Source organism: Besnoitia besnoiti, chromosome IX (genome assembly GCF_002563875.1).
Source record: "Besnoitia besnoiti strain Bb-Ger1 chromosome IX, whole genome shotgun sequence".
Taxonomy (NCBI): domain Eukaryota; phylum Apicomplexa; class Conoidasida; order Eucoccidiorida; family Sarcocystidae; genus Besnoitia; species Besnoitia besnoiti.
The window spans coordinates 2,318,641-2,343,947 of record NC_042364.1 but is presented as its reverse complement, the minus strand read 5'-3'; the positions used below and the strand labels follow the sequence as shown (position 1 = coordinate 2,343,947).

The 25,307-nt window shown below is 54.7% G+C and overlaps 4 protein-coding genes across 4 annotated transcripts; 3 read left to right on the top strand and 1 right to left on the bottom strand.

Moving 5' to 3' along the window:
• Nucleotides 1-726: 726 nt before the first annotated feature.
• On the top strand, nt 727-4,816 carry BESB_015010 (coatomer epsilon subunit protein; the record flags this gene model as incomplete). The annotated part of the gene is made up of 7 exons (XM_029360230.1): nt 727-750; nt 1,397-1,630; nt 2,042-2,202; nt 2,473-2,545; nt 3,775-3,912; nt 4,372-4,457; nt 4,702-4,816. The coding sequence occupies 7 exons, from the start codon at nt 727-729 to the stop codon at nt 4,814-4,816; spliced, it is 831 nt and encodes a 276-aa protein (XP_029216897.1).
• Nucleotides 4,817-7,349: 2,533 nt separating this feature from the next.
• On the top strand, nt 7,350-11,284 carry BESB_015000 (cactin; the record flags this gene model as incomplete). The annotated part of the gene is made up of 6 exons (XM_029360229.1): nt 7,350-7,429; nt 7,816-7,879; nt 8,122-8,301; nt 8,746-9,052; nt 9,298-9,716; nt 10,274-11,284. 6 exons carry the CDS (start codon nt 7,350-7,352, stop codon nt 11,282-11,284), a joined length of 2,061 nt encoding a protein of 686 aa, XP_029216896.1.
• A 3,648-nt stretch (nt 11,285-14,932) lies between these two features.
• Nucleotides 14,933-16,453, bottom strand: BESB_014990 (putative TDC1; the record flags this gene model as incomplete). Its single annotated transcript, XM_029360228.1, has 1 exon — nt 14,933-16,453. One exon carries the CDS (start codon nt 16,451-16,453, stop codon nt 14,933-14,935), a length of 1,521 nt encoding a protein of 506 aa, XP_029216895.1.
• Nucleotides 16,454-19,833: 3,380 nt separating this feature from the next.
• On the top strand, nt 19,834-24,141 carry BESB_014980 (uncharacterized protein; the record flags this gene model as incomplete). Its single annotated transcript, XM_029360227.1, has 8 exons — nt 19,834-20,024; nt 20,391-20,632; nt 21,125-21,276; nt 21,782-22,005; nt 22,299-22,473; nt 22,976-23,112; nt 23,577-23,673; nt 23,971-24,141. The coding sequence occupies 8 exons, from the start codon at nt 19,834-19,836 to the stop codon at nt 24,139-24,141; spliced, it is 1,389 nt and encodes a 462-aa protein (XP_029216894.1).
• Between the last annotated feature and the right edge of the window lie 1,166 nt (nt 24,142-25,307).

Below are 25,307 nucleotides of genomic sequence, written 5' to 3'. Positions count from 1 at the left end.
GTTTAGCATGTAGCCCGAAACAGACTGTTACGTGGCCGCTACTCAGGCAGACACGGAGGATAAAAACGCCACAAAGGGTGCGCCGCTAGAAACTGCTGCTTGGTCTGTCGCTCGCGACTTTGTTCCTCGACTACTCGCGCTCCGCAGCCAGCAATTTTGGCCGTCACGCCAACAAGCTGCAACGCCGGAAGGTAACGTAGTCTTCCCTTGCTTGCCAAAAAAAGATAAGTCAATGAGTAATCTTGTCCGCAATGTCTTAAATCGAGGTCAACGATCACGGACCGAGAGGCGGCAACCATAGTTGAGCGAGGAGTGTCTTCAGAGCCGCATGCATCAGGACAGCATTTCTATCGCGAGTATTGTGACAAGCGGCCATCTAAGAGCCATTTTTCTCCTCCCCTCTCGAATTCTTGCTCTTCGTCTTCCGTTTCGTCTCTCTAAATCGAACTTCTTCTTTAGTCTGTCGCTTCCACGCTTGTCTCTCGTCTTCTGCGTCTTGAAGTTAAGCTCACGCAAACCCAGTCGGCCTATTGCAAGGTCTGCGAGCGCGACCCGCCTCCGCAGACAGAAAGCTTGCAACTGAAGTTTTATAACGAAAAGAACTGCACAGTCTGCGTTTTCCTGCTAGTACAGGTAGTTTTTGTCTGCTTCGGCCTCCCCACTTCTTCTGGCCTGTTATTGTCTGCCGTGCTTGAGCAGCGTGAAGTCTCACGTCCCTTTGGCACGATGGAAGAAGACGAACTCTCTCCGGTGAGCCTCGCTCTCTCTCTTTCTCTCGCTCTCACGTTCACACCACCACAAATGCATACGTATGCTCCAGGGGAAAGCTTGGATCCTGCAGTGATGAGCGGAAAATGCAAGCAAACGCAGATTCATCCGAGGCGCGTGTGCCAGATAGGTGAACTGCCTGAGCCGCGGCTGGGCTGCACATGCGCAACTGTTTCTGTCAGCAGCTCGCATCCCATTTGCTTGCACTAGCGTCTCTCCGCCGAGGGAAGTCTGGGCGAATCTTCTTATCGCCGCAAACCCGCCCCTAACCCGCAGCGATGAATGTGAGGGAGGCTCCACCTGCGTGTTTACTATCACCGGCATCTATGTTTGTGTGCTGGACAAGCGCAAAAATCCACCCCATCCCCTGATCTCCTTCGAACTAAGTGCCTTCGTCTTTCACAGACTCGCACCTGGTTCGAGGCTGCCTCGGAGGGCTCGCAGGCCTTAGCTGTAGCCCTCCATCGCGAGCCGCCCTTCTTCTCTGCGCATACGAAGGAGTCGCCTGCATGTAGACGCGGAGACCTGGTGTTTTTCCTGTCTTTTTGTGCTGTCACTTGCATCTCGACGATTGAACCGCAGCCTCGCGTGCGCGTGCGTCGGTGTTTATCACTTCTTTTGTTTGCAGTGTAGAGCCCTGTACTACGTCGGGCTCTACGATCAGTGCCTCGCGCGCTGCAGCGCCACGCACGTAACTGGCGCACTCGCTCAGCAGGAAAAGGAAGGTCTCCTGTATGCCTGCCGCGTGATGCGGAGTCGCCAGACGCAGGGCGGAGTGAATCCGAATGAAGTGCAGGCGATGAGCGCGAGCCTCAATCCCTTTCTGCGCAGCCTCGCGATCTACTTGCAATTCCTTGCGGCCGTAAGCGCGCCAAACGGTTTCCAGATGGCGAGCGGAGGGGCGTCTCGACGCGGCGGCCTGGGTCGCTGTACGTGTCACTCGCACGCGGCCAAAATATGCAGCTGCATAAGCCTGCGTTTTCGATTATTTTTAAGCATCCGCACGCACAGATCCCGACAGGAGGGTTCAGCTTGGGGTCAGGCACGTCAGTTCACTCTCTCCAGCGCGTCTCTGATTCTCCGCGTAGCGGATGCTTGTTTTTGGCTCGGTCGGCGTGTCAAACCTCTCCGTCCACTCACAGCAATTCTGTTTCACGTTTCTTTTTTCCTGCATTTTTGTAGATTTTCCTTGGTTTTTCCACGCCTTCGCGAGAGCAACGGAGGGTCGTCCCTCTGCAGGCTGCTTTTCTTTGCTGTCTGTGCGTCGTTTCAGGCGTCCGCTCAGGAGCAGTTGACTATGTATCAGCAACTGCGTGGCTTGATGCAGGAACAAGGCAACACGTTCTCCGTCTTTTTCGCGGCCTCCGCGGCCGCCACCCTGGGAAACTTTTCTGACGCTCTGCAGTTCGCCTCTCAGCTTCAGCTTCTCGAGATGTACGAGCAAACAGTAAACCCTAAACCCTAGTTCGTATGAGCACATCGCATGCAATCTCGCGGAGGCCCTCGGCAGTTTTTTTCTTTGAAAGACCTGCTGCCAAGCGCAAGGCTCTCCCCGCATGCAGAGGCAGAAACATATTTTTTTGGGAGCTGCAAGGGAGTTTAAGGCAGGCGGGGCTGGGCGGAGGCGTCTTCTGCGACTGCATCTTGGTGGAAAGGCTTAGCAGGAAGGCAAGCTTTGGCATTTGCGTCGTGTTCTTCCTTCAGGCGCGTGCTGAAGATTCAGATTCTGCTGCTCATGAATCGCGGAGACTTGGCTGAAGAAGAGGCGCGACAGGTGGTACGGTGACGGGGAGGGCGCAAGAGGGTGAGAGTGATGAACGGGAAAGGCCTGCGTCAAGGCGCTACATATCAAGGAACGGCAGAGGCTCGATTTGCGAGTGCCTCTGTCGTCGCGGAAGTTTGCCGTCTGTGTCTGCGCGGCATGGTCACTCTTCGAGTTTTTTTTTTTCCGTGTCAGGCTGCGCAGAACGACGACTCCGCCCTGGGCAAGCTCGCGACGGCCCTTGTGGACGCAGGCAAGCATGAAGTCTTTTTTTTTCGGCTCGCCTCTCGAGTTTGTGATCTGGTTTCCTCGGCTATGTGTGCCTGGCAGCCCCCATGCGCGAGCGCAGTGTGGTTGCCACGCCGCTCACTGCTTTCCGGTCGTTATGCGTCTTTTCTGTGATGGAAAGAAGAATGAGCGTTTCGACCTTGAGACAAAGCAGACTCCGCGCGTTTCTATCCCTTGCGCCCGCATGCCGACGCGGATGCGCATACGTAAAAACGTATATAAATATATTTATATGTATATACGTATGTCTGTATATCTATCTGTATACATGTATGTGTGTATGTTTGGGCTTCTACGCATTTCGGTCTGCTGCGTGGGAGGCGCAGGCACTCATCGGCGAAGCCTGGAGCGCGTGTGGCTGTGTGGCGTCTGCAGTCCAAGGCAGTCCGCAGGAAGCGTATCTCTCGTTCGGAGATATCGAGATGCTGTGCCAAGAGCACGGACAGTCGTGCGCGTCCTCGATCCTCTTGAACGGTAGGCGCGCAAACAAAAAAATTCGTATCTTTTGAATATTTTTCCTCCGACTTGAAGAGGATTCTTTTCAAATTGCCGCAAAGTGGGTAAACAGGGAAACGCAACGTGCTGTCGAGAGGCCGCGAGCGGCTTCGAGCCTCTCGCGCGTCTCGCGCCGCCCTCAGAAGAGAGTTCGGCGTGCGTGGCTGCTGCCTCGAGCGAGACGAGAGGCGAGGCAAAAGTTTCTGGTTCTGGGGTCTCCTTCGCGCGCGATCGCTGCGGCAGCGGGTCGCAAGGCGCTGCCTTTGCGGTGAACCGACGCAGGCAGTGCGGAATGCCTTTTTCTGTCTGCGGGCCGTGCTGCGTTCGCATGCAGAAAGAGTGTTTCTGCGGGCAGACTCGCATGCAAACGCACACCGCAGAGAACTCCGCCAGGCACCTCTATGCAACGGCGAGCGCACTGTCGCGCCGATGGCTAATGGATGCGCAGGTTTATAATGCAGGGTTGTGCGAGATGCGATGTAAATCCCGCCAGTTTTGTGGCGTGTACCCTTTTGCTGCTGACAGGCAAAGCCGCGGCGAACATCCAACGCCGTGAATGGACGACGGCGCTGGAAGACGCGCTCGCCGCTTACCAACAGGTGAGTCGCGGCGCTGCCTTGTTCTGCCTTTGAGGCGTGTCTTCTGTCTCGTCTTCGCGAGCTGCGAGAGGAGAACGCTCCTCCCCGAAAGAGTCCGCACCTGTGCGGAGTGCGAGCGAGCCTGCGAGAGACGTTTTGAAGCGAAATCCCGGGCTTTGGGATGAGTCGGGAGAGGCTGGCGCGCCGGAGTCGGCGGCCGCCGCAGGCAGCATTCGTAGGGTTTAGGGTTGCGTCTTTGACAGTTTCGAGATTCCGGCTGTCTTCTTCAATCGGTCACTCTCGACATCACGTTGCATCGTTGTCGTCTCGGCGCTCGTCTGTGCATCAATCGACAGTATTTCTCATTCACGAGGGGCTTGAAACGAGTTGCCGTTCTCCTCTTAACAGGTTTTGGTGAGCAGGAGGCCTCTGTCGCTTGCGTGTGTTGCGCATACTCTGTTTTGCGGCTGTCGCTCGCAGGCGCCCCAAGACGCCGACACGCTGGTAAACTTGATCTGCTGCTGCCAGAACCTGAAGAGGCATCAAGACGCAGGCTTTTACCTCGAGTAGGTTTTCCTTTCTCCGCTGGCGCCTGGCGGGCTCGTGAGGCTCAGCTTGATTCGAGGTCGCTACTGGCGTCGCGCAGAGCCACGGGACTTCGCAGGTTTCTTCTATTCAAAACGAACTCCGTCCAACTGGTTTTCTCAGGAACTGGCAGCTCGGGCAGCCGCTTCAGGTTACGAGACGCGAAATCTTTGGCAGGAATTTTAGTGGGATCGGCTTATCTTCGGATGTGCTGTGTCTTTTCAGGCGCCTGAGCAGCATCGCACCTTCGCACCCGATGGTCGCCAAGATGCGCGAGCTGCATGCAGCCTTCGCGAACGCAGCAACCGCGCCGAAGCCGAACGCCCACGTTCTCTTGTGAGAGGACGGAAGTTTCTTTTGTTAACTCGAAAATTCCTAGTCGCTACGTTTTGTAGAGCGCCTAAAGGGCGGGCGCGAAGGCCCGGCCTGGTGTTGCTTTCTTTGAGGGCGGGGAGGCGGCGCCCGCCGGGAGTTCTCAGTCACACATGCTTTCGGGATGAGTGAAGCCCAGTCTCGCCGCGACGGAGAGCGGCTGCAGAAAAGAACTGTGGAGTTTTGATTCCAAGCGTGAGCGGCCCCTTTGCAGGAGGGCAAATTCGCGTGGACGACCGGAAAAAGAGGAGGGAGAGAGAGGCGAGGTGTTTCCGCTGATTTCGTGCAAATACAAGATTAAATTCACTTGCCCCTCGCGCATGTGCCGGGTCCATACAGTGTGAAACAACTTTGCGAACTCCGTGGAAGACCCCGAAAAAGTCAGTGGGGTCGTTTTCCCTAGGCTCGTGCTTTTTGCTTTCCCAAACCACGGTGGCATTCGAAAGCGCCGCAGCAGAAAATGGGCACGACGCGTGAGCAAAAAACCTCAGGTTTAACGCCCCCCGCGACTCACGCCAGGCAGCCCTGTGACTCGCATCTCGACACGTAGTTTTCTATTTTTAGTGCCAGCTTTGTACGGAGGATATGGTAACTTCTTTGTATCAATATATATTGGTGGTTCGGAAGTCGTATGCCGAAGAACTAACGCTTTACGCTTCGATTGGATGCAATTTTCTGCGCCATTCTACATGAACGCGGCAACCACCCTGCAGCGAAGATGTATGTGTCGAGTTTTGGCCTCACGGGGCATGTGAATGTGAAAGTCATACGCACACATCCTCGCTCATAGACACACTCATATATATATATATATATATATATATATATATATATCTGCGCGTATGTACATATATGCGTCTGTATATATATATATATATATATATATATATATGCGTCTATGGGCGATGGAAGTTCTCGCGCGGCGACTATTTGCGCTCCATGTTGGGAGAGCGAAGGTGTGGACAGCACGCGGCCGCCGTTACGGAGGCAGAATCAGCTGCCTGTCACTTCCATAGAAACAGGAAAGTGTTTGAAGAGCCTAGATGCCGCGCGCGTGCGTAAGAACGATTCATCAAAGGGGTGTCCGACCCACGCGAGTCGGAAAAATGCCGAGTATTTTTCGTCTCTGAACCGGTCGCGACAGCTATAATGCCGACACTGTAAGTCGGGCTCTGCCGACGCGCAGGTGCTGCCCAAACTCAGCTTCTGAGAGACGCTGAATCAGCAAGCCTTGCTTTTCAAATCCTGTGCTGCATGCCTTCACTGCTTACGCCTCCGCGTTGGCGCCGAGGCTCTGCTTTCGCTTTCTGACGCTCACCGCACCAGGATCCTTATTTCCGCGAGCTTGTTCGTCGGCAACTCTCCGCAGGAGAAGACTTATAACGCGCCTTACCTCACAGAAAATAGAAATACGGCACTTTCTCACAGCTCTTGAGGCGCGTACGCAGCGTGGGTAAACCGAGTACGCGTCAGGACTAGTCACCGCTTCTGACTCATACTCCAACACCAACACTATTCAGGTATCCGCCACGAAATTACGTACTGCTTTATTTGTGGCTAGCCTCCTCGTATAGCAGGTGGCAGCCTGCGAGCTTCCGTCCACGTTTTAGAACAGTTTCGAGAGCGAACGCCTTGGGGGGAAGCCATCTTGGTAGTAGAATTCTTCTCAAACCCCGGAGGCGTGGTCTGTGGTTTCCTCTATCGACTCACATCTCTGCCTGCGTTTGGGGAATCAGCGCCCGCCACGGAGAGCCGCGACGCGCCGGCGTCACAGCAGATTCAAGCCGCGTTCAATTCTGTTTGGATCGTTCGACTCAGCTTCTCTGGGGGCTTGAGTCGGCCTCGATTGAGCCGCAGAGCCCAGCGCATGCATGGAGACGGCTTATATGTGGAGTGTCCCGGTGGGGAAGGGCGTTCTGCACCCACACCCGTTTTCTCGCGCTCTCGTTCCTCGCTTCTTTCTGCGCTTCCTTCAATCGATCCGCGTCTGGAGTGCTTACAGGGAAGATGAATCCGATCTGCCGAAAGATTCTTTCCTCAAAGTTTGTCTGCTGTTTGCTCTCCGCGTCCTCGCGATACTGTCCGCGGGAGCTGTTCCCCCACCCGAAGCGAGGACGCGCGTTGCAGTCAAATCACAACAATTCTGCGTTGCCTTGTGTGCCACTTTTTCGTCTTCTCGAGTTTAGCGGTTCACCTCCGCGCCGGGCGATCTGTCTCGTTTGCAGCGAACGGGGTCCCGCAGTTCTGTCCGGCTGCTTCTTGAATCTCCCTTTGGGTCGACGTGGGAGAGAGGCTTTCGCGCAAGTCTGGTTTTTCGCTCGAACTCCGCGCTTTGCGCTTCGATTCGCTGAAACGCGGCTCTTCGTAAAGCTGCGCTTTGTCGCGACTGAGTTCTTCAAAGGCGGAGAATGCCTCTGCGGCGTATCTTCTGCCGAAGGCGCTAGTTCTCTGCGGGAGGGCATGCCGTGGTGGCGGGCCTAGTTCCTTTTCGAAGTGGCAACATGGGGAAGAAAAGAAGGAAGTCCGACGACGACTCTGGCAGCCGCCGGTCGCCGTCTCCCGAGTGCAAAATGCAGAAGAGGTAAGCGGTGCTCCTTTCTTTCCATCACTGTCTCGCCTTTCTGTGCTTCGTCGTCACTCCGGCGGGAGTAGCTGTGCTGCGGCGAGTCTTCGCAGAGGGTTCGAGTCCCTTCCTGGTAGTACCAAGGCACGCCGCAGTGATTTTAAGTTATAAAGTGTTTTGGCGCCTTCGTCTTCTGCACGTTTCACATGTCCTTTGGGCACCGTAACACATGCGGATACGTCGTCTGAATAGCTGCATATATATCCACAGGCTCTACATGCTCATACATGTATGTGACGTATGCATTGGCGCGTGAGCCTGGCACGGCGTGAGTTATATCTGTATGTAGTGCGCTGCTCTGCTCATGGCACTGCTTTTTTTCCCTTGTTTCCCTTCTTTTTCAGCTCTGGGAGGATCGGCTTCAAAGTGCCTGACCCGCCGAAGCAGATGACTGTGAAGCAACTCCGCGTAAGTGCCGCCGCCCTGACTTTGCTCAGCCTAGAATTTCGTTCATCCTGCATTCATCGGCCGCACGCCTCCTGTGACCTCTTGAGATGGGCTTTTTCTCTGTAGCACCTGCAGACGCTATGCGCCGTGAGTGCGCCCGCCGTTTGGGGAACATTTCTTCTGAGCTCTCTCGCGTCCTTCCTCTTTGTTCGCGCAACGTCCCACTTCGCGCGCCGCGGCGACTTCTTTCTTTTTTTTCTCAGGAGGAGAGGCAGAAGCTGCTGAGCGAGCACTTTGGCTACAGCAACGCGAACAATCCGTTCGGAGATCGCCTTCTGGCGGAGCCGTTTGTGTGGAAGAAGAAAAACCAACTTCTGCAGGCCGCGGGTCAGAAAGGCAAGACGACCGTTGCAGCGCTCATGCACAGCTCCAAGAGCAAAGTGGTAAGTTTCAACTCTTCTCGGAGGGTTCCGTGTTTAGCGTGTGCATTCTTTGGATTCTCACGCGCGTGCGTGAGGTGTTCATTTACGTTTACTCTGCTGTGGGGTCACACCGAAGTGGATGGATGGAGCTGCGCGGCTGGAGGATGATATTCCAACCTCAATGCACATATGTTAGAGCCTGATGCCACCTGACGGAAAATACTTCGAGAGCCTGACGCGGCCGCGCAGTCCCTTTCAAATCCTTTCAAGTCCCTGACCCGCGTGAAATTCGGTTTTTGCTTTTGTTGAGGGTGTGAATATCTTTGTTCATTGGGGGCGTGCGTTCGCGTGCATTGCCAGATCTATGGCCTCACACACGTTTGCATCTCTGTGGTGCGTCTGCGGGTTTGCGTGGCGTCAATCGTTTGTTACTTTTGGTTCGCTCTCCGGCTCTGTTTTCTTCAGCAAGAAATCGAGAGCGTCAAGCGTCGCCGCGAAGAGCGAGAAAAGGAAGAGGCGCTCATGCAGCAGCAGCGCGAAGAGCTGCAGAGAGAGAAGGAGCGGGAGCACTACGCGGACTACGCACAGAAGGAGGAGATCTTCCACTGCGTCAACCAGCTGCGCAAGACTGAAATTCGTATCGAACAGAACCGCGCACAAGTGATTGATCTCATAATCAAGGGCCTTCGGATCATAAAGGGCGAGCGCTTCGAAAAAATGGATGTCCTGCCCGTTCCGCCCCACGAGGTCTTTGAAAACTACAAGGAAGAACGTAAGCATTCCACTCCAGGCTCAAGAGTAGCTCAACGACCGTGCCGTCCCCTTTCTCCACGTGCAAATGACCCTGATTTGAAGTTCGATTCTTGTTTCTGTCCGTGTCCTGTGTGTTGGTTCACACACGCCTGTCGCTTGTGTGCGTCGTCGCGTGGCTCGCCTGTCAGGCGTTCGCACACTCAGGGGCCGTCCTCTCTGCTCAAAATCCGCGGCGGTGGACTGTGCGCCTTCTTGTTTCTGCAGCGATGACGGTGGCGATGATTGAGGAGTTGATTGCGGACGTGAAGCTGCACATCGACACGGATACGACGATCGTGGACGTGGATTTCCAGGATTTCTGGCGTAGCATGTTGCTGCTTTCGCGCGAGGCGCTCGAGCGGGCGCAGAAGCGGAAGGAAGTCCTCGACGAGCTGGCTAAGAACAGCGACCCTCGCGTCGCTGCGCAGGCGGCCGTGAGCCTCGCCGACACAGTCTTGCCTCAGATCCGCGACTCTGACACCGGCATCGTGCTAGGTGTCGCCCGCGACATCGAGGCGCTCCTCGGCGGAAAGTCTGCGAAGGAACTCGAGGAGTTGGAGGCGCAGATCCGCGCCAAATTCGAAGAGGAAGATATCGATGTCGCCTACTGGGAAGGCATCCTCAACAAGATCCCGCACTTCCGCGTAAGTCTAGCTAGACAAAGGAGCCGTAAAGCTTTTTCAGCACCGAGTTTCGCGTGTAGATTTTTGCTGGCTAGTTATCTGCGCCTCGGCTCGCGTCCTCAACGACGTGATCTTGCTTCTCATCTCGCCAAACGCGTGAAGACCGGATGACGTCTCAGTTCACTCATTTTAGTGTGAATCAAAGTCAGCGTTTCTGTTTTACGTTGGTGCGGCTGTGAGTCGAGCTCGAAAGGCGCGTGCGCTGCGGAAGGACTTCGCGTGCGTGATGATTTGCTTTACCATCCTCGTTGAAGTCTGAGCGCTTTCTCTGCTGAGAAACCGAAGCCGGGCGAGGGCATCCTCGCTCCTGACTGTCGTGCGATCCTTTCCGCGTCGCGTTCGACGTTTTCCTTCGGCCTTTACAACTGCGTTCGATGAAAAGTGCAGTGTGGTGCCTCTCTCAATACGGTTGTCATCATTTGTGCGTCTGCGTGTATATACATGAAATGCAGGTGTATGAGGGTGTGTGCAGGCACTCGCATGCATGTATATTTTTGCTTTCTTGTCTTCTTCTTCAGGCCCGAGCTGTCTGTCAGCAAACCTGGCAGTTGATGACTCAGCGCGCGGCAGAGATTGAGCGGGAGATGGCGCGCGAGCGGGCGCTGAAGGAGGAGGAGTCGGCGAGGGCGGGGGAGGGAGACGCGTTGGGCGGTCTTCTGCTTGAGGAGACTGAGGCGCGGAGGCTGGCGCGCGAGCAACAGATCAAGGAAGACGCGATTCGGATGGCGAGGAGTGTGGAGAAGAACGTGAATCCGAATGCGGACGGGTCGTTTTCTCCCGAGTTGGAGCCCTACGATGAGGGCGAAGTCCCCCCGCCGGTCCGCGGGCCCCACAGTCCCGAGCTGTGGCCGTTTGACGAGTTTCGGCACGCGGAGATCCTCGCGCCGGAGGACGACGACGAGCGGAGGGCGGCGCTGAAGCGGATTTTGATCCAGAAGGAGCGGCAGAAGCGCGCGGGATTCGAAGAGGAGGAAGAAGAGGCGCTCGCGGACGCGCCGGGGGCCGAGGCGGAGGGGGGGGGGGCGGAAGTGCTGGATCCCGCGGCGAAGGTGACGACCTACGAGGAGTTTGTGAAGAAGGAGAAGAAGGCGGGGTCGCCAGACGAAGAGATCATGGCGTCGTCGTCTGAACACAAGTTGAGCATGCACTACACGTGGGAAGAGAAGTACCGACCGCGGAAGCCGCGTTTCTTCAATCGCGTGCGCACGGGGTACAGCTGGAACAAGTACAACACGACGCACTACGATCACGACAACCCGCCACCCAAAGTGGTGCAGGGCTACAAATTCAACATCTTCTATCCGGACCTGATCGACAAAACCAAGACGCCGACTTGGTTTCTCGAGCCCTCGGACACGCCCGACACCGTCATTCTCCGCTTCCACGCCGGGCCCCCCTACGAGGACGTGGCCTTCAAAATCCTTAACCAGGAATGGCAGACGGAGCGGTTTCGCGGATTTCGAAACGTCTTTGATCGCGGCATCATGCAGCTCTACTTCTCCTTCAAACGCTACGTCTATCGACGCTAGTGAACACGCACTCGCGTTCTATGTTTTTTTAAAGTCAAAATCAGGGATTCTGCTGATCGGGAACGGCTCCTGAGGAGGAGAGAATGGTGTTTGTGTGCCCTTTTCAAAACGTTCGAGACTACTGCCATGGACTGAGACCACGACAGATTCAAACGCTCTGCGTATCCAAATGCCCGCGACCCGCGACGAGACGCCGCACATGGGTAGTTAGGTCTCCACATATACATATATATATGTTTGTCATTTGTGTGTAGATGTGTATCGTGTCGTCGGCGGACGAGGCTGTGCTTCAGAGAGAGAGAGAGGAGCCTGTGCAGGTTTCGGGAGACTGGTGTCCGTATCTTGCAAACTTTTCAAGTCTGCTAAGACGCTCATCGCGAGACACCGCCGTTGTCTGTGTCGCGGTTTCTGCGGCAAAGGCCGCACAGAGGTCAAGGATAAAATCCGGCATCGACACAAGTCTCCATCGATCGGCATGCCGTCTGCATGCATCTGTTCATGTTTCGCGGTGTCTCGTTCCATGACTTGGGATGCTGGTTCGCGATTGCCGTGATGAAGCTTCTAGTCTCGTTCGTCTGAGTGGGGCGGGGAGTTGCATGCGTGCACTCGCCTTGCCTCCTTGTGCGGAGACCAAACTGCTGACTGCAATCGCGAAACAAGCTGCATGTCTCGAGTCATGCAGCGAGAAGTACGTCGTCTAATTGTCGTTTGTTTTCTCCTGGCGTGAGGTCTGTGAGTCATCCGCCTGTCACGGGATATAGATATATATTTAGCCCGGTACTTACTGTCATATGTATATATATATCTTTAGAAATGCGAATGCGCGATGCGCGCAGCAGTTGCGTGGCATCAGAATCCCTTCTCACGAGCACTGCCTCGGATGCTTTCTGGTGATGAGGCGGTTTTGCAGGGGAAGGATACTGCGACGCCTGTTTTTCCTATATTTTTCAACCAACCATCGCACGCTTCTGGCGTCTCGCATGTTTGGTTTGCCGCGGGAGCAAGGTACATATCCGTTTGTGCCTTTCTTGCAGTTAATCACGTTTTCAGCAGCAGCAGGCGCTGCTGCTTGTGTCTGAGGCAGCTCTTCTAGTTTCAGGTTTAAACTTTGATTCAAGGAACCGTTAGAGGATCAGCATCTCATGTCTCCTGCGGGCCAAGCAGAGGTAGCCGTCTTTTCCAACGCTTCAGTGGGAATTCACTGGTCGCAGTTTTTCTGTGTGCGAGCATCCCGCTGTTGTAGGTAGCATTGTTCGACAGAAAGGTGTGACGGTATTGGTTCTTGGGACGCTTGCTTTTCTAGTTCAGTGGAGACCAGTAGCGTGCGTAGCTGGAAGTCGGCGTAAGTCCGCTTGCACCATGGTGCGTGTGCATTAATTGGATTGGAAATGTGGTGTGGAAGTGACGACATTCTTGCTAAGGATGCCCATAGCCTCTTCCGGGTAGCATTGGTGTGGAGCCGAAGGCGGTAGCTTGCCTTTGCTTCTTCGCTTCTTGTGCCCACATTGGTGTAGCGTGCTCGAGCTTGGAATCGAGGCGCACTGGAGAACGGGTTTCAAAGATGATGCAGCAGGCTCGTTGCAAAATTTCGCCTGTGCAGAGCGCGTAAAGCAGTGCGCGGTGTGTATATATATGTTTGACTTCTTTGCAAAAGTAAAAGAAACTCCCTTCTCACGAGCACCGCCTCAGAGTCAAATGGTGACGAGGCGGTTTTGCAGGGGAAGGAAACTACGCATGCGCATGTCCTGTCTTTTCCATTTGTATGAAGCCGTGCATATGCCGTTTTCCGTCACTGGAGACGTGGTGTGGGCGGCTGTTGGAGCAGGTACATTTGTATGAGTCATGAATCGCAAGGGCTGGAAGGAACCTGTAGTTTTTGATACAGAGTCGCAGGAACTTGATTGACGCTGGAAGAATACATTCGGAGAAGGAGCGTGAAAGAAATGAAGTGCGGAATGACAGGAGGGTTTAGTTCCAAAGATGCGCAGTCCAGTCGGACGATGCGAATTGCTTGTAGGGCACCCTGTCTGGATGGCGTTACATTTCGTCAGAACAGGATACCGAGCTGTCGCTTCAGTCGCCATCAGCTGAGCTTTCTGACTCGCTTTGTAGCTGCGAAGCGATCATGTGATTTAGCGTGACCTTTGAGTCAGCGGAGGCCCCGGATGCTATCATTTCGTTATCTGCAGGGATTAGTGGCTTTTTCTACGCCCCTTATTCATAACGGATAGGTGTTGTGGCAGTGTTACTAGCGAAACATACGTGTGGTCGGGCTCTCCCACGTGTACCTGATCTCTCTGGCCCCACTGTTTAATCACTTTCGCTAGTATGACAACAGCACTGCGAAACTTGCTGCTTGTTGTGCGAAGCCGCAGATACGTGAAGTGGTGAACAGCGGCTTCGTCTCAAGAGCCGCTACCGACTCCTCTTGTTTCAACTCGTCGATAATGTGTAGCTGCACTACAACGTATTTCCAGTAGTCGACAGGCGTGCTTGAGTCTGAAAGTTACTGTGCATGGAGTCTTCTAGAATAGCGGTGTACTGCGTCTGCTAATGCGCATTCGGGGGAAATAGAACGTCTCCACTCTGGCGTGGACAGTGACTTCTCTGTGCAGAAGGGCCGATCCACGAAAAATTGGGACAATGGCACTCAGTGACGAGCGGCCCGTTTTTCGTTGTCGCCTCCACGGAGCTCTGCGCCACGAGTTCGTCTCGCGGCCCTTCGACTGTTCTCAACGCGTACTCATCATAGTGGCGCTGAAACGCAGACCTCCGCCTTCGTATTTCCTGCTCGGATTTGGCTACCAGATTCTCACAGTGCTTCCCCAACAGCCAACGTGCTGAGGAGCTCCGGCAACCATGCAAGAGAGCGTGGACGCCCCTGACAACGCACAAGCTTCCGCAGTGGCGCACGTCTGCAGGACTTCCACGGCTCAACCGCGGCTTCGCTCCTTTTTACATGTTGGCTACCCACTGGCCTCGTTACACTGGAATCAGCACTGCACGTATCCTCTTCTTCCGTTTGTGCAAAAGCGGCTTCAGAGAGACCCGTGTTTCGTTCCGCGCTTGACGCATGCATCCGTGTAGCCAGCCGCCAGGCATGCGACCGGCGTCATGGGTTCCGAGCCGGTCAGCGGATTAAATGCGTTTTCACTTGTTTCGTCAAAGAATGTTTTGCCACGAAGTAGACACAAACTCAGTTCAGGGACGTGCTCTGGAGTAACCGCGCTCTCACGCCGTCAGGTGCTTCAATGAGACGGTGTGCGGTGGAGAGCCGCGAGTAAGAGTTCTCTCGTTCACTTCAGCTACTTTTCAGGGTCAAGACACGCGCAAGAAAAAGCAAGTCGGATCCCGCTTTTTGCTGCGCCACGCGCCGCATGAGACTCGGTGGGCTCGGGACGCCGACGAAGCGAGAAACCGAATGATGACAAATGCGAACCGAAAAAAGACCGCAGAAAACCGATGCGAAGGAGGCTACACGTGTTCACATGCGCGTGCGCCGCCCGCCCCCCCCTCCCCCCTACCCGTAGCGAGAAATGCCTTCAGTATACAGCTCCAGTAAATAAGCATCTGTATTATACGCATGCAGCGTTGGCACTGTCCCCCGCAGAGAGGAACTGGGAAGCCGCAGACAGCAGCTCGCACTGTTTACGTAGACTTCTCGTGTGCTACACGCGTGCGTCTTTTGTCAGCAGCAGGCGAGCGCGCGTGGTCCTGTTCGTCCAGCATCTCGGCGATTCGGACGTTCAGCTCCTCGTCTTGTTTCTTTTGGCGCATCTGCGCGAACTGCTCAATGCACGCGAGGCAGAACAAGAAGATGAAGGCCGCGACGACGCCGCCGAAAATACTCGACACAGACCAGCCGCCTGCGACGCCGGCGCCTTTCTGCTCAATGCCTGCGCGCAAGAAGTTGATTTCCTTGAAGACAAATTGCTCAAACTGTGCGACGCCGCCGTACTTCCTCTCCACGAAGGAGCTGACGGGCCAGACCCGCGCGACTTCTCCGACGAAGTGCGCTCGGAGCTTGTCGTACTTCGAGGAGAACAGAAAGACGAAGAAGGCGATCTGCATTAGCGTCTTCACGACGGCTTTGCCCAGAAAAAGCGAGATGAAGAACTCCCAAAAGGGCATCATGAAGTGTCCACACACAATGCCGCAGAGGTCGAACAGCATGTTAGGCCAGCACGAAAGCAAAAAGACCGACAGCGCGCCGTAGTTCTGAACGAGCTCAAGCATCCACACCTTCATGCGCGTCACCATGGAGGGGCGGCCTGCGCGGATCTCCTGCTCCAACTCTGCAAACTCCTCGTCCGCCAACTTGCTGCGCGCAGCGGCGTAAGACGCGGCGTAGGGCGGCAACTCGCCGAGCGCCGTCCCGAAGCCCCACAGCAGCGCATACGGAAAGGCCTTCAGCACCATACCGACAAACGTGACATCCTCGCCCTTGAAAGCTCCGGCACTGGACTCGCACGCGAAATACTCGCCGGGCTTCAGGACGTTCTCCCACATGTTGGATCGCGGGTCAAAGTCGAGGTTGCCGCACTTCTCGGCAGTCGAGCAGATGAAGTAGATCTGCGGGAAGAGGAACAGGAGGCCGCTGTGCATGCCGCTGCCGAGTCCGATGGAGCTCAAGACACCGAGACCAATCCACCAGACTGCAAGACGCAAGTCGATCCACAGCTCCTGCAGGGGACCCACGTGAGGGCCTTCCACGTAGCTCAGCCCGAAGAGGCACGCCGCGACCACAAACACCCAGACAGTCATCTGGTGCACAGCCAAGTAGTGCACTGCGGCGCACACGAAGTCGCAGACGCTGAGGGCGAAATTACGCATCACACGGACGGGGGAGCGAAGCAAAGTTAACTGTTTGCGGCGCTTGTGCTGCTCCAGACGCAGAGCGGCCCAGTCGATACAGCTGCTGCTGCTGCTGCAGCTACAGCTGCTACTGTTCGCTCCGCATGTGCATCCCTGCACATCGCCCTTGGTCGAAGCAAGAGGAGGGGGGAAAGAAAGCAACCGAGCGACGTGGCAAGCGATGTCGCCCTCGTCGGTGCCGCGCGAAGCGGATACGCGGCCTCCCGAGCTCGGTTTTACGGCCTCAGGGCTAGTTGCTGCTGAAGCAGCGTTGGGGGAGTCAGTGGTGTCACGACCCGATCGTAGCCGCGGCATCGTGGTCACGCTACAAAACACAGAAGAGAGGAGAAATCAAACAACTCGAACACGGGCGCGTGCGCGGCTCCTCCAGTGCGAAGACAGCCGCCGCAGAGAAGCAAAAAAGGAGAACGCGGAAGCGGTGGAGGCAGCCAAACTCCCACCTGAAAGAAAAAGGTACGGTCAGGAGGGAAAGAAGGTAGGACGGAGGCTCACAGAAAAAAATACAGACCAATGTGTCTGAAAAAAGAAAAAAAAAGGCTTCTGTTGGCGGAGACGACTGAGCAAAACCGTGGAAACTGTGCACATGCACACAGCGAAAAGACGCGCCTTGCGCTGCGAAGCCACTCCAAATCGTTTTCAACGCTCGCATGTCCGCGTGGAGACACGCCCGCCAGCTGGAAGGGGGAGAAATTCTCGCAGCGCAACGCGTGTCCTCCTTCACTACTAACTTCTGAAACTCCAGATAAAAACAGCTCTGCGTGGCCAAATGCATCCCTCACACTTTAGGCGGATCGGCGGCATTCAGCTGCGTCTCTGTAGATACTGGTCCAGTCGCATGCATCCGAAGTCCGGTGGTGTGCCTTGGTTCTCGACGACGGGTTCACCACGCATGAAAAGCAGGGTGGGGAGAGACAACTGGGGCAGGCCACACCAAATTTACCAGCATTCTTGGCTTCGATGGTAGGGCATCGCACACTACAGGTCCACAGAGCAACGCCTGTCGCGCACACCGCGCAGCACATCCGAATTGCACTGAGAAACGGTTTCCCGCGCGGTACACCGAAAATGCGTTTGGCACAAATCTTTTTGAGATCATGATTGCTTCATTTACAACGCATGAAGGTTCCATGAGAAGCAGTTGCCTTCTGCTCGTTTGGAGAGCATGAATATATGTAGGTGCGTACGCGGGCAGATCCAGTTCCATGAGGGCGGTTTATCTGCGTGTTATTTGCTGTGCGGGGTAAGACCGACGCTTACTATGATTCAAAAGCGAGGATTCCGGCGAGATCATCGTTCGACACGAAAAGAGTGACAGTTTTTGCATGCGACATCCTAAAGTCGCACTCCCTGCTGCTACCGAGCTGATGTCAAACGCAGTAGGCGCCCACGGTACGACAGAAAGCTCAAGTGGGCTCTGAACGCAAGCGAACTACCTCTGGGGACGAGAAAGGAGACTGAAAGGTTTCTGTCTCGCTCGCGCACATGCGCGCATGTTGACAGTAGAGTGTCCCCCATGGTTCTTGATTATTGAGGGAATTTTCCCGCATGCTTGTTGCAGAACTTCGCGTCGTCTGAGAGTAGCCGCAATTATTGGGATTGCCATCTGTCGTCGATCGATGACGTAAGCTTTATGATTGAGTGAACGCTACTAGCTGCTCGTACGCGAGTGACACATCTCGCAATTTCTCTTTGGCGAATGGAATTCAGAAAAACTACAGCATCGGGAACCAAATCACCGATGAAATACTCGAACACGGCAACGAGTGCTCGGCGCGAGCCTGATATAACCTTGCCTGTTTTTGCCTCATTGCTGGGGTTTTGTGGAGGCCGACAAATGCGGCCTCTGCGGGCTGAGCATGCAGGCACGGCTACAGCGACAGTTCTCATCATGAAGGGCTTACACAAGGCTCACACACATCCAGGCACATGCACGAGGTCAGGCTTGCACTGGCTTCTCCTCTGTGGGTCAGTCACCTGGGACTCAACCTGAAAAGCCAAGGACAGCTCAAAGAGCCCTCCCGGAGCCCGGGGGTAGAGCAGAAACCGGCTCTTTGTGTGGTATTCGACGTCGCTGAACTTCATCGTTCAGCTGAGGTTTCCTTGCGACGTGGTGGGGCGCCGCGACGGACGCCCCAAGGCGAGACTCCGAGAAGCGCTTTCAAGCAGCTCCTCCCTCTTACAGGGTCCATGTAACTGCAGCGAACGCCGGGCTTCATTCGATGCCTGGTGACAACCGGTAGCAGCCTCGTGCGTGTCCAGTGAGCCGTACCCCGTGGAAAAGAAGATAAGTATTCCACTTGCCAGCTTGAGGTAGCGCTATATAGCACTTACGCCGCTCAAAGCTAATTTCGATCCGAGCCACAACAAAATCATCGGTGGCCGAACGTGGTTTTGCGCCTGCGTGAGTTTGCCAACTTGAAGAGTCAGCCTCTGCATCCCCACGGCTGCGTGCTGGCGACGCTCATCTTTTCAAACGCCGCCTCCCAAGGATGTCGATAATACTAACAGAACTTCAGGTGCCCCAACACAGAAAGGCGGCAGAGGCCTAGTGGGCCCCTTGGGGCGTTGTGAGTGGCTGTGTCCGCACAAACGCATTTTCTGAGACTTGCCCGCGCCCTGCCCACGATGTTTCGTTCGGTACTACTCCGTCGCCAGAGCAACTTCGCGCCAATGCGACTCTTTTGTTCATCGCGAAACGCGGTGGGCTCAGCCACTTTAGAGGACAGAACAAGACGCTGATCAACAGAGCAGCTAGCTGACCTGGTTATAGCTTATTGCCGTCTCCTCGGCGCGCCACGAGGAAGCCTGAGGAGAGGCTTCAGCGTAGCCGCTCCTGCATCCATGAGGGGTAATCCTCTCGTTTTCCGGCTTTCTTCCATGCGATTCACTGGTACTGGTATATGCCTTTCAGGGCACCGAAAAGAGAATAGGTGCCAAGAACCCCTTTCTCTTCCTGAACTCCAGGGCGCCCTCGTGCTTCAATGCTCTCACGCTCGATAGCGGTAGTTTATTGAGAACTTGTGCGCGGCCTTTTTCTTCGGATTCACCAATTCCCGTTACTGCAACATCTGATTTCAATGCCCTAAAAGAAAAGCCGGGGGAAGCTGAGAGGAACCTCCCGGAGGTACTCCAGTCTTTCAGAACAAAGCTAGATATGCATTCTGAGCAAGCAGACCACACCGTCAAGCGCGAAGAGGCATGCGATACTCTCTGCAGTTGAGGGACTTTGTGGTATTACGATAAGATTAATGTTGTGTCTTCACCTGTACAGGTCCTTCCGTGTCTGGTGGAAATGGAACGGCAACTCACTGTTTTGGAAGGCTGGAATCAGGACGCTGTCTTGAACGCTGGCGTCTACAAGGGTGTGCCACGAGTACAGGCAGCATGGATCAAGAGACCTCTACTGGAAAATGACCGAATGGCACGTGAGTTAGGCGCATGGCAGATCCGGTTATACCCAGGTTGGAACACCCTGCACTGGTATCCTGCAGTGGCTCATGGTGGAACAGAGGAGAGACTAGAAATGCGAGCGACTACTGTTTTCCAAACCTGAAGAGAGCTCTGTTCACACGCAGAACTGCTGGGCGGATGGAGTGAATCCAGTGCTCTGACAGTCCGTGCGCAGCCGCTGTTTCGTGATCTTTTCAGAACACTCTGGCCAGAGCGGACAACGAATGCTGCCAGCCGCTAGCTGTAGACCTTCCCTCTCGTTCACTCCTGCTTCATGGCAGAAACTCGCCCCAGCAGGAGAGCAGCTATCTGCCCTATCTCTGTCTCGGAATAGCGGCGGCGACATTGGCGAGGCTGTCATTCACCGGTCCATGCCGGTGAGCAGTCTGCATCATTGGCCTATGAATCTCGCCACGTAAGTTGCCGAAAGTAACAACAACCTCCCTCAGTTCTCTCCGCGGTGCTTTGCAGGAAGCCGCACTATGCATAAGCGTTGATGTTCTCCGTGTCTTGCATACACGCGCGACGCTACATGTGGCAAGTGAGGTCACAGGAGAAGCAACATAAGAAATAGTCGTTTTTCGCGAGCGATGTAGACCGCGTGGCCACTGCAGTGCGAGGCTCTTAACTTCGCGCCTCGCTGGGAGAACAGTGCTACGAGTGCCTTGTCGCTCATCACGGCAATACGCAACTGATTGGCTTACGAGCACTAGAGGCAAGATATCCTGTGTGTCCATTGCAGTTCGAGGGCGCCTGCTCACTCTTGCCTTGTAACATGCAGCTATGGAACCCAGAGTGTGCCAGCCCCGCCGCGAGTGCTGCGGCAAACGGAAAGCGGAGCAGGGATTCTTATGCGGAACGCGGATTTTACCGCGACCAATACTAGCCTCCCAAGCGATGAATCTGAGGGAGAAAGCCTCGTTTCGCGGATGGGTGATCTCCTTGTTCTCTCCGGTGCGCCCCCAAGTACCCCGGCAGAACGCACATCGTGGAACATTCGGCGACCGTCGCACAAATACTACCGTAAGGATTCTGTGCCACCTCTAGGCGTGAATCGCGAGACGTCGAGAGACGGCCCTAACAGGCGAAGGCATTGTAATACGCACATGCGTCCCCACTGCGGTGCGCTCGTGGTGCTTTTTCAGTTCGTGTTGTTCAGTGTGCGAGCAACGTTGGCAGCATATTTGGGCAACACGTGACTCAGTCATTGAATTCTCGTCTTTCATCCCTAGCAGGGTATATCTGCGTACTTTATTGGGCATTCTGGCACTGGTGTCTACGTTCAAAAATATTGCTCCGAGTTACAGCCACAACCGCATCGTAGCAATCTCCATCACGCCTATTTGAGCACGTGTCACAGCTTTCGCGTGTCACTTGTATTTCGAAGCTGCTTTCAAAACTTGCTGGACTACGGAAAAAGAGGGAATGCAATACGCCCGAAGCGAGCCTCTTACATCCTTGCGTGCGGCTTTCCAAGTCGTATTCGTGTGTGCTGTCTGTCCGCGTTCCTTTCAGTTTGCGACACCCCAAGGGTAGACAGTGGGGACTTACCTGCTCTCCATGGCGCCCTCATGAGCCTCTACGATGATCAACTTCTTCCCACAGTGTTTACTCTTAAGGGACGACTTCGAGAGTCCGGGGCTTCGCATCTAGCAAACAGCAACTTCGTAAGACAGTAGTTGTTTTTTCGCAGCCACAAATTTTCGCCTACCTTTCCAGGCTCCACGGTACTATCAATTACTTTTGTGCAGCATCCCTTGGGCGACAAGATGTCTCTTTTCGTTTTGCTAGCATCGCGTGGCGTCATCCCCAGAACCACCATCAGACCGTGATGGGACGGTGGAGAGCCCACGACGCTGGAACCCGCTCACGGAGGCGCTGCTATTTCATCCTGGGCACCACTCTGTCAATAGACCGCTATTTTCGCTCAGCCATCTCTGATGTTCCCTCAAGTACCGAACACCAAGCATCGACGCACAGTGGAGCACCGTAAAGCTTGTGAAGATTGTTTGATAGTCTGCGCGCATGGTACAGTATTGCAAGTTAGGTCTCATCTCCACCTGCAGTCCCTGTAGTGGGCCTAAAGTTACATTTCTGATGCGTGCCAGTCGCGGGTACAATTGAAGGCTTACTGTACGGTGTTGTGTTGCCGCGGACTGCCCCCGCCTGCAGATTGTAATGTATGCTCTTTTCCCGAGCATTTACCGCATAGAGTGGATACCTCAGCAGGGAGAACGCACCGTGTTTTTCACTGTCGACCCCCCAAACGCGCGAGGATGGATAGACGTAAACAACTTCCGTGACCCCTATCCCACCTCGATGTGGACAGAGTTCAGCGACTTCCTACATCAGAAGTTTCTTCGTTCGGCGGCACCGAATGGGATCGGAGGCGGCCGGTAAGAGACATCTTCGACGGCACTGTACATTGCCGTGCGCGGGATTGTCTTGGTAATGTAAGCTTGCAAGACCCTGCTGGCGACTCACCAAATCCACGCCTGCCTATGTTGCCATATTCAAAAAAGGAAGGGAGGCACTATGGGCTGTGTATCCCCAACCTCGACCTGCGCGAGCGCCAAGTATCATTTCCAGAAGGCTAACGGGTTTTCGTTGAGGTAATTGTGCAAAAAAGTAACTTTGTGACTCAGTCGGTGTGGCAGCTCGTGTTTGCGTCCGTGGTGCATGTCCTCAGATACGGTTTAGCTAAGTATTTGAAGCAGCTCGACCTGCCATTTTTCAGAGGATTCTCTCTTGGCCAACTTTGCCACGTCGTTCAACTGGCAATATCTTCCAAGTTCTTGCTTGCATATGAGGATAACGTTCTCAAACCCATCTCGGCGTGCTCGGTCTTCGCCAACGCTCTTCTCGTAAGCTGGGCGTTTCTCATGCGATATTATGCTTTCTCGCTAGCATTGCTTAACGAGCGTTCGCCGTTGAGCAACGGCGGGACGTCTGGTAGGTATCAGTGCCACCTTTTTCGGGTAGATCCGGAGTCCTATGAGGGCGTTGTGACGCCAGGCTGGCGATAAATCACTTGCGTACTGAGTAATAAAATAGAGTTTAGGTAGAGGGTTATTGCTGTCGCTGGGCTAGCTGGCAAAGTACGGTGGACAACTCTATAGCTCGTATCCGTACGCGCTCCGCTCGTTGTACTTCTGGTTGAGGATCGTGAGCAGCCGCCGCCGTCAACCGAGCCAGAATGCTAGATAGAGGTCGATCATCTCGGTGATGGCCACGGTTGTCAGGTTGAGGTGAAAGGCACCTGTGACGTTGTGGGCATCTTATGATCATTGGTGTGAGAAGTGTGTCACCGGTTCATTTGTGGAATGATGAACTAGTCGGGTTCGGCGGGATACCTCCTATTCGCAGGGCCTGCCAGATGAGAAAAGGCGAGGGAAGAAGTGCATCACCGACATAAGAGAGATCCAGGTCTGCGTCGAACACCTGCTTCAACTGCATCCCACCGGCTTCACTTTGTCGACCTTAAAACGCAAGCTGAAAGCAATGTGAGTGAACTTTCAGTATGCTCCGGAGAGTCCGTGTGTCAAGCTGTGCGGAGATATCCTTCCAGTTGCTGGTATATAATGCATTCGGTTCATTCGTGTACACTGATGGCTGAAGTTCGAGTTATGCATCAGGAGTACAACTCGCGTGGTGAAGTAAGCGTGATGCATAACATTCAGGACGTAACCCGCGCAGTGCCGTTCGAGCTGAGGGGTCACGTAACTCTACATGCGCCAGCTTCGTGTGTGGTCGGTGTTTCTCCGATTTGACGAGGAATCGTGGCGTACTGCTCACAGCTCCAGCAGCGCATGGACTGAGTCAGCTATGCATCGAGGAAAATGGGGTATGCCTGAGAGGTCTGTCGTCATCGGGCTCCTGGCGAATGCTTCCAAAATCCAAGCCTAACACGGACTACCGCCACCTCTTCCCCTGCGTCCTGCTATCTTGTTGCTTGTACTTTCTACAGATTTGGGCGCGAGCTATGCCAGACTATTTTCCACTGCGCGAAGCTTGTTGATCTGATGCATCTGCCGGAGCTCCGAAAGGTCTGCCGCATTTCCAAGGTAATGCTAGGAAATGGCGCATCGGCGACGCTATGCTCTGCCCCGCCCATCGGATGCTGACTCAAACTTCTGTGCCATAATATAAATATGATCATGAGCCTTCGTTTGGCATGCGCTATAGAAGCAAGCATAGTAGTACCAGTTTTACTGCGGTAGTCAGATACAGGATTCCGGTCCTTGTTCAGCTAAGCTGCACTGCCACGTGGGCTTTTCCCATGCCAACAAGAGGCCAGTGCAGGTGGCACCATAACACCATGTTTTTTTTTTAAATTAACGTTTGGATCTTCAGTACTCCAGGCACATCAGGGTGCTGCCCCTGGAAGACCCCTCGTCAATAAAGCCCACGGAAAATCCATCGCTTATACGGCAACAACCCGACCAGTCATGCCCTGCAAAATTGTTGCCACCGTCCTCTGGCGATTGGTCGGGGACTTCCAAACACTGGAGCGTGGTTTCGTGGCGAGCTAGTTATTTTCAGAAATCATGCGGTTAGAGGCGATGGAGCCACACGGGACTTGCTATCAGATGTGGATCAGCAATGCATCAGCCTGGCCTCCGGAGTTCCATCGCAAAGCTGGTGGATGCCACACCGCAGTCTTTGCCGCAAGCATTGCCTCGAGGATAAAAATCAGTACGCTCTACTCCGCTGTAGAAAGAGGCACAGAAGTTCAGATTCGTTCGTTGCTTCGATATGGACTCGGAAGGCGGACGACGACTCAGGAGAGTAGCTCGATTTCCTCCAGAGGACGGAGATCAGATACATGAAATAGCGCGAACTGTAACATCTTCGACGCGCTCTCGTAGGTCACACCGACTACGCCAGGTATCGAGGTTGTGTGCATGCAACAGGTCAACGGAACTTCCCTCTGCGTGCCCATGCGTCGTGGGGCTTTGCATCCGTAGACATCTTTTGGCCGTTGGTAGGCAGTTGAAGAGGAGTAAGCCGCGATATACAGTGCAAAGGCGACGGTGGGAGTTCGTGCGAGGGCGAAGACGACAGCGATTTGCAACGGAACTGTTGGATGATGACGTGAAACGCGGGCTCGTGTGCACAGAGCCTGGTTCATTCACGCGAAGGAGTTACATAGGCTCTCCCCGTAGGCGCTGCGCACTTGATCAATGACGTAACGAAAGGCAAAAACAGTTCCCGCGGCTCGGCGGCGGGCGACGTCCTGCCTGAGCGCGTTGCTTCTGATGTGTGTGCGGCGTCCATGTCGCGTCAGGCATATGCACCGTTAAGGATTGGCGCACCGTGAAGTGTGCCCCGTTTCGCTGCCCTGCGTCAACTTGAAAGCTAGGATCAGCCTTTCCGCAGTGACACAAATCCGATGCTGAGGCCTGGGGCGGCCTCCCACGGCTGAAAATCTTTCACAGCCATGTCAGCGGCTCGTCGCGACAGATGTTCGCTGACTCTGTAACAAAACTCCACGCTCTGCGGACGGCCCGCTTGATACGCGGCAGTCGAAACTCGTGCTCTTCCCTGCAAAACTGACTAGGTGCTTATTATCGCCACCTGACCCCTTCCCCTCACTGTGTCGAGACCTAAGAGCGGCGTTGCTCCGGCGAAATGGAATTTGGTTAACCAGTCAAATGTTCGGGTCACTGGAAGTTTCCAATCTCAAAAAGTCTAAGAG